General features: G+C 57.0%; 1 protein-coding gene across 3 annotated transcripts; it reads right to left on the minus strand.

The window, feature by feature from the left end:
• Positions 1–7,578: 7,578 nt before the first annotated feature.
• On the minus strand, positions 7,579–10,304 carry Ccdc8 (coiled-coil domain containing 8). 3 transcript variants are annotated; one of them, XM_048790674.1, is made up of 3 exons: positions 8,564–10,303; positions 8,411–8,521; positions 7,579–8,314 (listed from the first exon to the last, which is right to left on the minus strand). In XM_048790674.1, exons 1-3 carry the CDS (start codon positions 9,533–9,535, stop codon positions 7,997–7,999), a joined length of 1,401 nt encoding a protein of 466 aa, XP_048646631.1. In that variant the 5' UTR covers positions 9,536–10,303; the 3' UTR covers positions 7,579–7,996. The 3 variants fall into 3 exon arrangements, with proteins under 3 accessions (XP_048646631.1, XP_048646630.1, XP_015352150.1); XM_048790673.1 differs by having other exon boundaries at positions 8,411–10,303; XM_015496664.2 differs by having other exon boundaries at positions 7,579–10,304.
• Between the last annotated feature and the right edge of the window lie 3,060 nt (positions 10,305–13,364).

Genomic DNA, 13,364 nt, shown 5'->3' on the forward strand with positions numbered 1-13,364 from the left:
TGGAATGCAGCTCTTCCAAGGGACTCATTTTGGAGAAGACAATGTGCATTGATTGCTTTGTACCATGGTGTGTGCATACGACAGCGCCTTGTGCATTTCAGGGTCAGTGAAATCTAGCCTTAAATTCACTTCGCCTGCTTCTTCTTTTTTCTTTTAATTATTTATTTTTTGTTCTAGGTGGACACAATGTCTTTATTCGCCTGGTTTTTTTTTTATTAACGAATCTTAGCTGTCATTTAGCATGATGCATGGAGTTATCATTCAGGGTTGGGGTGGCACTTCTGTTGGACAAGACTGCTTGTGGGAGAATAGGAATGTCCATTTCAGGATCAGAAAGGTGAAAGGAGACAAAAAAAAAAAAAAAAAAAAAAAAAACAGTAGGGAAAATAAGTAAGTAGTTTGGCCCAGTTGCCATGACAACCTTGCAATTACATCTCTTCCTAAGTAAAAGTCAAACAAACAACAAAAACACTGCCTGAGGGAGGGGGAACCGAGGTGTCTTTGTTCTGTTTATTTATTATTTAACAAATGCTTATATAATGTAAGTGCTCCATAAATAGTTCTCCTGGTCCCTCTCCATGGAGCATGACTGTGTGTGGGCAGCCCCTCTTCCAACAGCTCCCACGGAGTTAACCTCTTTAATCCCAGGAGAGCCCTTTGAGGTAGGGACCATGGTAGTTGCCATTTCACAGAGGAACAGTGAGACCATGGAAAATGCCAGAATGTTCCGGAGTTCAGCTGGGGAAACCGTTGGGATGGGGTATAAACCTAAGGATGGGGCTGCTGGGCCCCATGGAGGACAGGACAGCTTCAGGGAGTGCAAAGGATGGTGGGACCAGCGCCCGTGGGAGTGACTCTGACACTCACAGCCAAGCCATTAATTCTTCACCATGCTGTGTCTGTCGGATGATGGCAGGTTCAGACCACACGTGTGGCGTAAATGCACATGCGTGGTGAAGAACAGGAGCACACACCAGAGCGAGGCCCAGTCCTGCTGGTGCCCCGCAGGCGAGTCCTGTGCGCTCTGGTGTCAGGCGCCTGCCTCTCCTGTCGCAGCCTGGGCTCCGCACTGCACAGACACTGGGACTGAGCCTCATGTCCCCAGCGAGTCCTGGCCGCACTGGATGAGGCCAGTGCCCTTGATCTAGCCTATAATCAGGAGTCCCACCTGTCCCCTGGGAGGGGGGGATTACACTCCCCAGGAGGCCTCTGACTCCTGAATGAGGCCGGTCCCCTCCAGTGAAGTCTGGTCCTCTGGGAACACCGCCTTGTTCTCTGATTAACGGAGCTGGTGCTTCCAGCGCCCCCATCTTCCTTCCAGGACCGCCCTTGAAGATTGGGCTGCTTCCCTTCCGCCAGGCAGACCCAGCTCCAGTGTGAAGCGTTGCTATGGAGACAGGGTCCAGCCACCAGGGGAAGAAAATGGGCGGGGTGGGGAGCGGGAGCGGGGATGCGGGGGGCTCTAGGTGTCTGTGTGAAACAGAGAGAGCTTCCGGGCTGAGCTCCTTGCAAGCAGAAGTTTCACCTATGTGAGTGCCGGTGGCTTGTGAGACACCTGTCTCTNGGGACCTTTCCCCTGGGAGGACAGGTTAAAAATCCCTTCCTTCTGTGATCCTGAGTTGAACCGACAAGAAAGAAAAAAAAAAGAGGCCCTTCCCCAAATTGTCATTTATGTGCAAGGACACATCGGAACCCACGTGAAATCGTGGAGGAGGGAGGCCTTGGGGTGGACGCCAGCCAGAGTCCTGAGGAAGCCAAGGGGAGGGGAACCTTCTGGAATGCATTTGCACTTGGCTGAGTCAGAGAACCGCCCCAAGGAGAAGAAGGCTCCGCGTGGCCTCTGATGACAGCCAAGAAGGCTCCGGGTGGCCTCCTGGATGTGGCTCAGGAGTGGAAGGAAACACGTGGGAGGGCGGGGCTCACAGAACCCACACAGGTGGCCAAGGCCACGGCCCCAGCGCCCATTCGTAGAAGAAAGCTGGTTGAGAGGCTTTACCCAGAAGGATGCGCCAGAAAGCAAGAGGGACTCGCGGAGGCCAAGGGTCAGCAGCCCGCCGGCCACAAGTCGACTGGTGGGAAGAAGACGCATCTGGGATGGGGGATGCTCCCCAAAAGCTGCTAGTGGGACCCACAGACATCAGGGCGGGGAGCAGACCTTGCTGGGCCACCGCGCAGACCCAGCTGGCTCCTTTCTCCCTCCCTTCCTGGCCTCTAGTGCACCTGACCTGGCCTCCCCCCATCCCACAAGGGTCCCCAGGTTCTGTCCTGGTCTCCGCCCAATGGTGCCTCTCCACACATGGCCCTCAGCCTCCTCCAGCTCTGCCCTCGTGGCACCCCAGAGCCACCCACCCCATCGGCCCTCACCCTGGTGCCCACCTGGGTCTTCACCCTGCATTGTGCCCTCCAGCCCTCTATGCCCAGCTCACACTTGTCCCCAAAGACCTCTATCCAGGCTTTGCCCCGGGCCTCTGCTCTGGTCCTCAGCCTGGTCCTCTGCTCTGGTCCTCAGGGCTCCTGGTAGAAGTCACATCTGACCTCTGGTCAAGCCACTCCATCTCCAAATCCTTGAAAGGCTTCTTCCTTTGTCACCGCAGTTCAAAGCCAAAGATCTTATAACTATCTGCTCTGTCTAACCGGGTAGCCGGACTTCCCTGCAGGGGTGTAATTTGAATTTAACTGTAGTTAACTTTCCTCAAATGCCACACTCCCAGGGAGGGCGCCCCTGACCACCCTATTAACAATGTAACCTTTTCTGCAGCTCCTCGCTTGACCTTCAGAGTCCGGCTGCTCCCTGCGCACTGACTTGTTCTCAATGACACACCAGTGATGGTTGTCAGGGAGTTTAATAGAGAAATTGGTGACAAGGTACTGCTGTCAGCAGGTGCAACAAGGGCAGGTTGCCCAGAGGTTAGTAACTGGCAAGTGGCTGCCACCCAGAGGCTAGAGGGGCCTCGTGGGTAATGCTGTCACGTTGCCGCCCAGGTTCCTTACACAGAGCCCGTCTGTGAGGACAGTCCCAGGAGCTTGCAGCCTACCCCTGTGGCTCCCCCACGGAGCAGCCTCCAGATATCGACCCCCTCCTCCGGCTTTCCAACCTCAGCGCCCTCTCCACACACAGCAGCCCCTGGCAAAGGGCCCTGGCAGTGGCTGCAGGGTCCTGCCTGCACCAGGGCAGGTGGGCACAGAGGGGAGGGGCAGCAGAGCCACTCAGGTCCAGCTCCCCAGGTGGAATAGGATCTATCCTGTCTTTGTGGTGTCCCAAGCTCCAACGCTGTGCCCGTCATGGGAAAGAGCTGACATTTGTTGAATGACTAACGGACAGAATGAACCAGGCTGGGAGAACCAGGCCACGGATGCACCAGGTGGGGAATGTTCTAGAGCAGCACGGCCCCTGGAGCGAGGGAGCAGAGGGGTGTGGAGAGAGGAGCAGGTGAGGCCCAAGGAGCAGCGCCAAGGCCCTGAGGCCGGCAGGAAGCAGCACCAGGTGGGCAGCCCCCAAGGCCACCTCCTGTGCGGGTCGGGACTGCAGGGGTGTCCCGGGGGAGGTCGGTGCAGTTCACAGTCCAGGGTCCCCAGGAACCAACTTCTAGATGAGGACAAGATCCTACTTCGGAGAGCGAGGCCAGCCGGGCAGAGGAGTCCCGCCCGAGGAGGGCAAGGGAAACAGCGTTGCGCTCAGGGTGAATGGGGTGCTCTGGGTGCTCTGGGGCGCCCTGTAGAGAGGTGACCTGAGCAAAGACCCGAAGGCGGAAGGCAGGAGGCGTGGGGTGGGTGGCCCCTGGAAAGCGCAGGACAGAAGCGGGAACAGCCAGGGTTAAAGCCCAAGCCAGGCTGTGGCTATCGGGGTTGGTAAACATGGAATCACTGGCCCCTCACCTGCCAGGCACAGTGCAGAGGGAGACGTGTCACCCAAACAAGCCACCTGCCTCCGGATGTGTGTGCGGGGTGTCGGAGTCTAGTTGAAATGCAGTTCAGAAGGAGAATTTAGAATGGAAGCGAGCGTGCGCACTACAGGGAGCTGAGCTGGCACCCTGGGCAGAAAGACCGGGTCCCCCAGGGTGGGGTTGTGGGGACCACAGGAAGTGAGCGAATCAATTTTCAGGGAGACTGGCTCCACCCCACCCTCCCCTGGCAGGCTGAGTGTCCAGGTGTTCATGCACCCCTGCCTGAATCTGTTTCCGGGTGGACCTGGGGATGCCTACATTCAGGGGTGTTGCCGTCTGTACCCCACCAGACCTGCTTTGCCCTGCAGGCTGCCTGCCGGCACTGAAACTCCGGGGGGGAAAAGGAGTTCGCCAGAGAGACCTGGTTTATTGGAGAGTCAAGCGTGAAGATGGAGAGCAGGTCTCAAACCTGCCCCCCAAAACTCCAGTTCAGGGGTGTTCATGGGATAAAGAAGCAGGGTCTGGGGGGGATTGGAGGTGAGAACATCTGTTGCCTTCCCATACATAACAACCTTTGTGGGCTGGGGATGTGGCTCAAGCGGTAGCACGCTCGCCTGGCATGCGTGCGGCCCGGGTTCGATCCTCAGCACCACATACAAACAAAGATGTTGTGTCCGCCGAAAACTGAAAAATAAATATTAAAATTCTCTCTCTCTCTCTCTCTAAAAAAAACAAAACAAAACAAAACAAAAAAAAAAAACAACGCGGGTCCAGGAATGGCGTGGCCTTAGAGGTTTTCAGCCATTTGAGAGCAAACACATTGCCCATCAGACAGACACCGGGGCCCAACACAGGCCGGGTCTCCCTGTGTTGCCCAGGCTGGCCCTGGACTCCTAGGCTCAAGCCACCCTCCCACCTCAGCCTCCTGAGAACTGGGACTGCAGGCAGATGAGGCTTTTTCAGTTTTCTCTTGGCTTCATGGCTGGGTGTCTTTATTTGGTTCTGGAGAGAGAAGAGCAGGTTTGGGCCATAGGATGAGGGCAGGTTTTCACGCCCGGTTCCCAGGTAAAGAATCAGGCTTAGAGAAGCAGGGGAGGTCGCTGAACGCCAGTTTGTCCTGCTCCAAGGTCCCCGCTGGATCTGGGGAAGACTCCATCAACCTGGAGCAGGACTTCTTCCTCGTCCCTCGGCCGGCTCAAGCGGGGAGGGGGCGTCACATGACTTCCAGGCGTGAAGCGGTGTTCCAGATCTGGTTCTAGAACTGCCGGAGGGAAGAGGGAAGAGTGGCAGCCAAGGACTGTCCCCACCGCTGTGGCGCCCCGGGTCTCCAGCGCGCTCAAGAGCCAGAGCGAGCTGCGGCTCCCGTAGTGCCCATCAGGGGGCGCTCCACGACCGCTGGTTTAAAGCACACGGGGGCCGCGCTCCCCCTGGTCTCAGATGCCAGGCTGCTTTGGGGTGGGGGCGGGTGACCGTGCAGGCGCCACGCGAAAAACCCTTGGATTCTCAACAATACGGAACACCCTGTTACTGTCTCGGGTTACCCAAGGGATCCTTCCACCTCTGGGGCCTCGTTGGAGGCCCACCCCGAGGATGCTGGGGACCGAAGGGCACTGGAGGGAGGGACAAGCCGAGACTCAGTGGGGGACACATTTCAGAGCTACTCAGAAGGCTGTAAAAATAGGCCCCAGGAAGAGGGTGTGAAAGCGTAATTGTCTCGAGTTTTGCGATTGTGTGTGTGCACAAGTCCAGCCGAGTGTGTGCACGTCCTGTGCATGGGTGTAAAGGTTGACATTTGTTGGGCTGGGGTGGTGGCTCTGCGGTGGATCACTTGCCTAGCACGTGGGAGGCCCTGGGTTAATCCTCAGCACCACATAAAAACAAATAAAGGTATTGTGTCCAACTACAAATAATCAAATAAATATATTTAAAAGGGCTGGGGATGTGGCTCAAGCAGTAGCGCGCTCGCCTGGCATGCGTGTGGCCCGTGTTCGATCCTCAGCACCACATACAAACAAAGATGTTGTGTCTGCCGAAAACTAAAAAATAAATATTAAAAATTCTCTCTCTCTCTCTCTCTCTCTTTAAAAAAAAATAAATAAAAAGAGCTGGGGATGTAGCTCCGTGGTAAAGCATCCCTGGGCTCAATCTCCTATGTTAAAAAAAAAAAATTACATATTTTTTTAAAAAAGTTGACATTTGTGAGTGTGGCGGGGAATGTGTGAGGGGCCTCTCGTGTGTCCATGGGGCCCAGCAGGTCTGCGTGTCCGAGGGTATGTGTGGGCTCACATTTGTGTCCATGGGTCTGTGCATGTCGGCTGGGGATTTAAGGTGTTTGTGCGGATCTGCGTATGTCGGGCAGGAGTTGGTCATCGTGGTGTGCGTCTGGGTCTGTGTGTGCACGCACACTTGTGGCGGTGACGAGGGTGTGACCCAGTGTCGCCAAGAGGACCTGATGACTATGAAATCCAGCTTCACACCAAATCCATCTTGCCTGTTGTTAGGGCCAACAAGCCTTTCCCTTCAAGGACCCCACTGACCCCCAAGACCCACTGAGCTCTGGGTACTGCAGGGACAGGTGGGCAGCGCCGGGGTTGGCTGGAGACCCACCACAGCATCTGTTCCTTCTGAGATTTCTTCCAGGGTCTCTCTGGGACCCTGCTGTTCCCTTTTACCTTCCAACTGCTCAGGTCCCTACGGCCTTGAGACCACTGTCCTCCCAACTGGGCATCCACAAAGGACAGCCCCACCACCCCGCAGACCTGGTAAGGAGGGCACTGCTCAGTGGCTCCCGACACCTGTCCACCTCACCAAGCCCTCCCTCCAGGCAGGGCTGCACCTGTCCATTCTCCCAAACCTCTGGGGCCTCTTTCTAGTCAGGCTGAGCTGTGAACAAAAGGCCAAGTCCATGCCCAAGGGCCACTCAGGGCTCTGTGTGCTACCACCAGTGACCACCTCCTCTCAGGGCACAGCAGGGAAGAAAAAGGGGCTGGGGTGAGGTAGAGCATGTGCCTGGCACTCTGAGGCCATGGGTGCGTCCCCAGCACCACAAAAAGGGGCAGGGAGGGTGGGCAGGATTTTTACTTACCAGAGATGTTCCGGCCAGTTCTGCGGCCGAGTCTGGAGGGTGGAATTTGTTGTGAACCCCTCTCTGCAAATACCCTTTGCTCTTGCTGAACTTCAGCAGAGTTGGGGTGTAGACAGTTGCTGTCCGGTTTTTCACTGCTAGGGGTCGCAGGGCCACAAGGCAATTCAAAGAAGCCCCCCACCCCCTCCGGGTCTTGGCAACCCAGTCCTTCCCCGATTTCAAGAACCAATCATGGCCCACTGCCCTGCACCCCATTTCTGCCCTGTCCCTATGACTTTCCAACACATCGGTGGCCAAGCCGCCTCAGGTATAGAGTAGAGGGTCACACAACCAGCACAGGCAAAGCCACATTCTAGCACCCCAAGGGCCCCCAGAGGTGTTTCAGGTGTGTTTCCCAGAAAATTGTTTTGTAGCTGGTCACCAACTGGGGTGCAGCTACGCAAAACCATGAGCCCTGTACCCTCCGACCCACAGAGCCCAGGGCAGAGTATGTTAACCAAAGTGAGGACATAGACACAGGGCTCCCCTTCATGGAAGACCCGAGTGGAACACCAGCAAGGGCCAAATCACCCTGGAGCATCGTCAGCTGCCAAGTCCAGACCCAGGACATCAACTCAGAGACACTTTTATTTGCATGTTGGCTTAAGCCCTCTTTTCAAGTTCAAGGAGGCCAAGTTACAAGTGTTGGCAAAATGGAGGCAGGAAGGCTGGGAAGTCCCCCCTTGCTCTGCCCTCCTCCCTTTTTCAAACTGAGCACTTAGAAGTTAAAACCCCGGGCAATGCCACCCTGACCTATCAGCTTCTTTCTTTACATTCTTTGGGATATAGTATTAAAAAAAAAAATAAATGCACAATAGATAAGACGAGGGTCACTGGGTAGAGATATGGGAGGTGCTGCCTGTCCCTCTGTCCACCTCTATTTACAAGTCTGGAGGGAGAGAGTAGCTCCGCTGGGACCTGGGAGGGAGGCACCTTAGTGGCTGATGGGAGGTGGGGCACAGGATGCTCTGAGGTCCCCAGGGAACCCTCACAGCTGATCTTCTTGTTCTCCCTGCTCTGCTTCTGCTCTGGCCTCAGCCCTTAGCACCCTGAGGTTCCTGGCCTCACCTGCCCTAGGGACTCTCTTGGGCAGGGTTGGCAGCCGGGGAGTGTGCCAGAAGGCTCTCCTGCGTTTTCGAAACCATGAAAAGCGCCCAGGGGTCTGGAACCTCACGGTCTTGACTTGTTTCCGAGCTCCGGCCCCTGGGGCTGCCCCAGCGGCCCCCAGACCAGCTAAGGCTTCGGCTTCCTGGATAGCCTGGGCCTCCCCAGCCTCTTCCCTCTGATCACCTGAGGCCCTGGCCCTCTGGTCAGCTGGAGCCTCTGCCCCCTGGTCAGCTGGAGCCTCTGCCCCCAGGTCAGCTGGCACCCCTGCTCTCTGAATGTCTGCAGCCCCTGCCCCCTGGTCAGCTGGGACCCCTGCCCCCTGGTCAGCTGGGACCCCTGCCCCCTGGTCAGCTGGGACCTCTGCCCCTTGGTCAGCTGGGACCCCTGCTCTCTGAATGTCTGCAGCCTCTGCCCCTTGGTCAACTGGAGCCTCTGCCCTCAGGTCGGCTGGAGCCCCTGCCCCTTGATCTGCTGGGGCCTCTGCCCTCTGGTCAGCTGGAGCCTCTGCCCCCTGGTTATGTACACCCTCTGCCCTCTGGTCAGCTGGTATGTCTGCCTCAGGAGCTGGGGATGCTGCCTCCCCCTTCCGACGACGTCTGAAGGAGGCCCAGTTGATCTTGGGCCTCCATCGTCTGGAGGAGGTGGCCAGCGCGCTCCTATCTCCTGCGTTTCCCATGTTGTCCCTGGGGCTGGCACTGTGGTTGGGCCCTGACGCCCCATCTCTCTCCGCCCGGGGGGAGGCTTGTGGGGCCTCCCCGACCTCGGGGCCAGATCTGGGAGCCCAACCCTTCACCCTTCGTTTCAGCTTCCCCCAGGACACCTGGCTGACGTACTCTCGCCACCTGTCTGCCTTGGACTGTGGGGGCCCCGAGTTGTTCTCGAACATGGGTACTGGCAGGTTGACCCTGCGGCGCACGGGCGGGGCGCTAGGCTTCTTCTCCCCGCGCCGGAGGAAGGCCTCCACCAGCTCCTCATCGTCCTCGCTCTCCAGGTCGCTGCCCAGGAATTTGCTGCCCAAGTAGCTGACGGGCATTTTGCGCACCTTCCTGCGGCTGCGCGGGCCTTTGCAGCCCTTGGCTCTGGAGGTCTCGAAGTCGCTGAAGTCGCTGTCGCTGGCGTTGCTGCTGTCGAATGTGCCCACGACCAGCCGAGGCGGAGGAGGGACCATCTGTTGGACTCTCCTCCTCACCTGGGGCTCCTTGGGCTTCTTGGGGGGCTGAGGCGGGTGTGGGGTGCTCTTCTCGATGACGCGGGCCACGTCCTCCAGGGTGCGGCCCTCTTCCTCCAGAAACTGAATCAGCCGCTCCCGAAATTCCGCTTCCTTGGTGGCGGGCTTGGAGATGACCCTCCACACGCCCCCCGCCAGCCTCACCTCCCGGGGGATGAGCAGATAGTCCACGTCCTCCCCGATCTGCAGCATGCCCACCGTGGAGTCCTCCTCCTTGCGGAACACCTTGCCGATCTTCTTGAAGGTGCCCACGGGCTTCAGGGCTTCCACGAGGACGTCCAGATCCACATCTTTGCAGACATCAGGGACGCTCCAGAGGATGAGGCAGTCGGGGGACGGGAGGAAGCCCCAGGGGAACCAGCCCCCGATATGGCTTTTCTCCAGCGTCTTTAAGATCTCCAGGGTGATATCTGGGGTGGGGGGCAAGGAGCCCAAACAGACGACGGGAAGCCCCTAGTCTAGGGGGAAGAGGGGCGGAGGGTCCCGGCAACGCTGCCCGGAGGGTCTCACCTCCCCTCTCCTTCCAAAGTCCCCTCCGGCAACAAGCCCAGTCTTGACCAAGTCGGGCTCCCCACAAAGGGCTGGCGGGTATCAAGTCCCAGGATGCTTATGTGAGCCGGGGTGAGATCAGTCCCGAGGCTCGAGGCCCGCTCCGAGATGGTAACGTGGTGTCCCGACTCCAAGTTGGCGCGCGAGGGCTGCGAGTCCTCCCCGGCCCTGGCACCCGGGACGCGGCAGGGACTTGGGAGAGGTCTTCGCAGACAAAGACGGCTCGGCGTGGCTGTTCAATATGGCCGAGGAGCTTGGAGGCCTCAGCCCAGCCCCCAGGAGGGTCTCCCGCCCCCAGGCAGGCGGCCACCCGCTCCAAGCTGACCTTGACGCGCACGCCCGCCTCCCGCCCGCGCGCTCAGGCGGTGCGGTGCAGCGCACGGGCAGGAAGTTCCCCGGCGCCCTCCCCCTGTGAGGCCCACCTTCCCTTCTCAGCTTACACTCCGGGACTGGGAAGACTGACAGGGGGGCTGTCCACTCCCTTCGGGGCAGCCCTCCCCCCAGGGGTGTGGCTGCGCCCCGGGCCTAGCTGCGGCGGTGGCTTCTTAGCTAAAGGGCGGCGCAGGCCCACGTCAGCACCTTTCCCCAAAGCCAGCGGTCCCCAAAGCTACCTTCCTAAATGCGCAGGTTTCAGACAAGCCCCGAGGTAGGATGTTAATGGAGCCGATCATCTGAGAGCCATTGGCGCCTTCGATTACAATTTAAAATCCACCAAACTGTTGGTACCCGCAATTCCTACCCGCACACCCATACTTGAGGGTAGAGAAGTCCGTGCCAGGTCTTATTGTACCACTCCCTAGAGTGGTGGTTGGCACACAGTCTGCTCAATAAGTATGAGTGAATGGATGAACCTAAATGGTCATCCGAAGGGACTGATGACATTTTATGGCCTAACCTGATAATGAAGTTCTATACGCCTATGAAAACTGAAGCGGCTAAGGCCACGCAAGTTTTAGGGAACCGCTGTGCTAGGCGCCATTCTAAGTGCTTTCTATGAATTAACTCATGAAATCCGCACGATGAGACAAAAGTCCCATTTTACAGTTGGAGAAACGGAGCCCCCCTCCCCCAAAATAAAATCACTTGCTCAAGGTCACACAGCCAGCCCCCAAGCAGTTGAAGTCTGGGTGTGAAAGCAGAACTGTTTTGACTTTTGTGTGGAGGTCAAGGAGTCCAGATGTGTCTGTATGCTGGTCACAGGCGCGCGGACTCCCCAGAGAAGTTTCTGGGGAGAGGGACCCCCCCCCTCCCCGCGCCGGCAGCAGAGAGCCTCCAGAGGCAGGAGAGATTGTATATTTCATTTTACACGTTTTTAGATTGCTTGGACTTTTAGCAATCAAAAATGTTAATTAAAATAAGTTAAATAAAAGAGAAGGCCCCCAGGCCCCATCGCGGCAGACTGGGTCAGAATGCCTGGGCCGCGGGGAGCAGGCTGCGATGAGATGGCCCGTCGCACCACCACGGCTGCGCTGCTACTCAAGTCGGTTGCAGGGAGTGCGGACTCGGAAGCAGGGAGCCCGTGAGCTGTGCTGCGCCTGTGGGTACAACCCTCGCAGCACCCTGGGGAGGTGGGTGGGCACCATCGCTACCATTTTCTCACAGATGGGAGATGAGGCTGGCCTGAAGACAGCTCTAAGTGGAGGCCTGACCACTGAGCCAGGTCTCGGGTGCTGGAATAAACACGAGGCCGCTGCAGGAGCAGCTGAGCTACTCCAGGCCTCCTTCCAGGGTTGGCTGCTTAACCCCAGAACAGCCACAGCCTGTGAAGCAGCTGTCAGATGTGTCTCTGCTGGAAAACCCTCCATCTCCTTCAGAGTAAAATCAAAGCTCTCACTGCAGTCCAGGATACCTACAGCCTCGGCCCTGCTTCCCCTCTCCTGTGGGCTTCTCCCTCCCCTCCAGCTGCTGGCCCCTTTGCTGTTTCCCTGGCAGAGTGGGCTTGTTTCAGCCTCAGGGCCTTTGTACATGCTCTCCTTCCTCACAGAAAGTTCTGCCCCAGCCTACTCTTGGCAATCTCCCTCACCCTACTCTCCTTTTCTCAGGGGCCCTTCAGCATCCTCCATCAGGAGCACCACCACCAACACCTCCACTGGCAACTACCATCTCCAGGTCTCCCGGACCCTGTTCAGAGCAGTCTTTCAACACATAGAATGGCATCCACTGGATGACCAAGGAAGCCAATTTATAGTGAAATGCAGGGGTAAAAAGTGATTTTACACAAAAGCCAGGTGCACTAATGACTTTGATAATAGTATAGAAACGATCCGGTGTAATTTTATTTCACTAATGGCGTGTGGTTTTATTTAACTCAGAAAGAAACCAGGTAGATATTTAGAGAAAGAGGGGAGGAGGGAAAATAGAAAAGAGAGGAGGAAGCAGACAGATGCGCGGGGTGTAGGGGTTACAGCCTCGGCGGGGCCTTTGCAGTTATTGGCTCCGCGGGTTGTTTTTGCTCTTGCAGAGCCTGGACCTTGGGCTCCGCTGGATTTTCCTCCTCCCGCGAGCAGCCGCCCAGCCCTCGCGCGCGCCCCGGGGCCTCCCGCAGCCACGCCCCTCCAGCCTGACCCTCTCCCAGCAGACTAGGGGTCTCCATGGCAACCAGGAACGCTGAGGGGCCAAGGTGGAGGACTCAAGCCTTCCTGAGGCCCCATTCCCAGGCCAGCTCCCCTGAAAACCTGTTTTGTAGGGGCCCAAATCCAAAACTCCTGGGAAGACCCTGGTGTCAAGAAAGTTGGCTTAAAGAATCCCAACTCTCCTTCCGAGAGGTGACCTCAGAGATGAGACTCTGGGTTTTGTAACCAGTATTTTCTTAAAGGGGGGGCGGTCGGGGAAGGGAGATAGGTCCTAAAAATGAAAAGTCCTAAACTCAACATTCTCATAAAAATTGCCAACCCTGAAGCGCTGGGACGAACGCTTGTAAACCCAGAGACGCAGGAGGCCGAGACAGGAGGATGGCAAGATCGAGGCCAGCTTCAGTCAGCAGAGACTGTGACTCAAATTTTTAAAAAAATGATAAGACGGAGATTGGAGCTCAGTAAACCAGACCCCCTGTCCCACTTGCTTCAATCCCCAGTACCAGGAAGAAAAAAATGTTTTGTCCCCTCTGAGCAGTTCTGCTGTGAGCGGTATTAAATGGCCCAGATCTCTGGCCTCGGCCACCACAGAAAGAAACCAAAACAAAACAATTATAGCTTTCACTTTAAATTTGTTTTAAAAGAAAAAAAAAAAAAAAGTCGGGAAAGAATGAAAAAGGAAGTCAAACCTGGCGGAAATCCCTCCACCCAGCCACGCTTTTCACCTGTCATTCATTTATTTATTTGGTACCACGGATTGACCCAGGGCGCTTTACCACCGAGGCCACAGGGTCTCGCTGAGTGGCTTAGGGCCTCACTAAGTTGCTGAGGCTGAGTTGGAGCTGCGATCCTCCTGCCCCAGCCTCCTGAGCCTCTGGGATTACAGGCGTGCGCCCGCC

The sequence above is a fragment of the Marmota marmota genome, unplaced genomic scaffold (genome assembly GCF_001458135.2).
Source record: "Marmota marmota marmota unplaced genomic scaffold, marMar, whole genome shotgun sequence".
Taxonomy (NCBI): domain Eukaryota; kingdom Metazoa; phylum Chordata; class Mammalia; order Rodentia; family Sciuridae; genus Marmota; species Marmota marmota.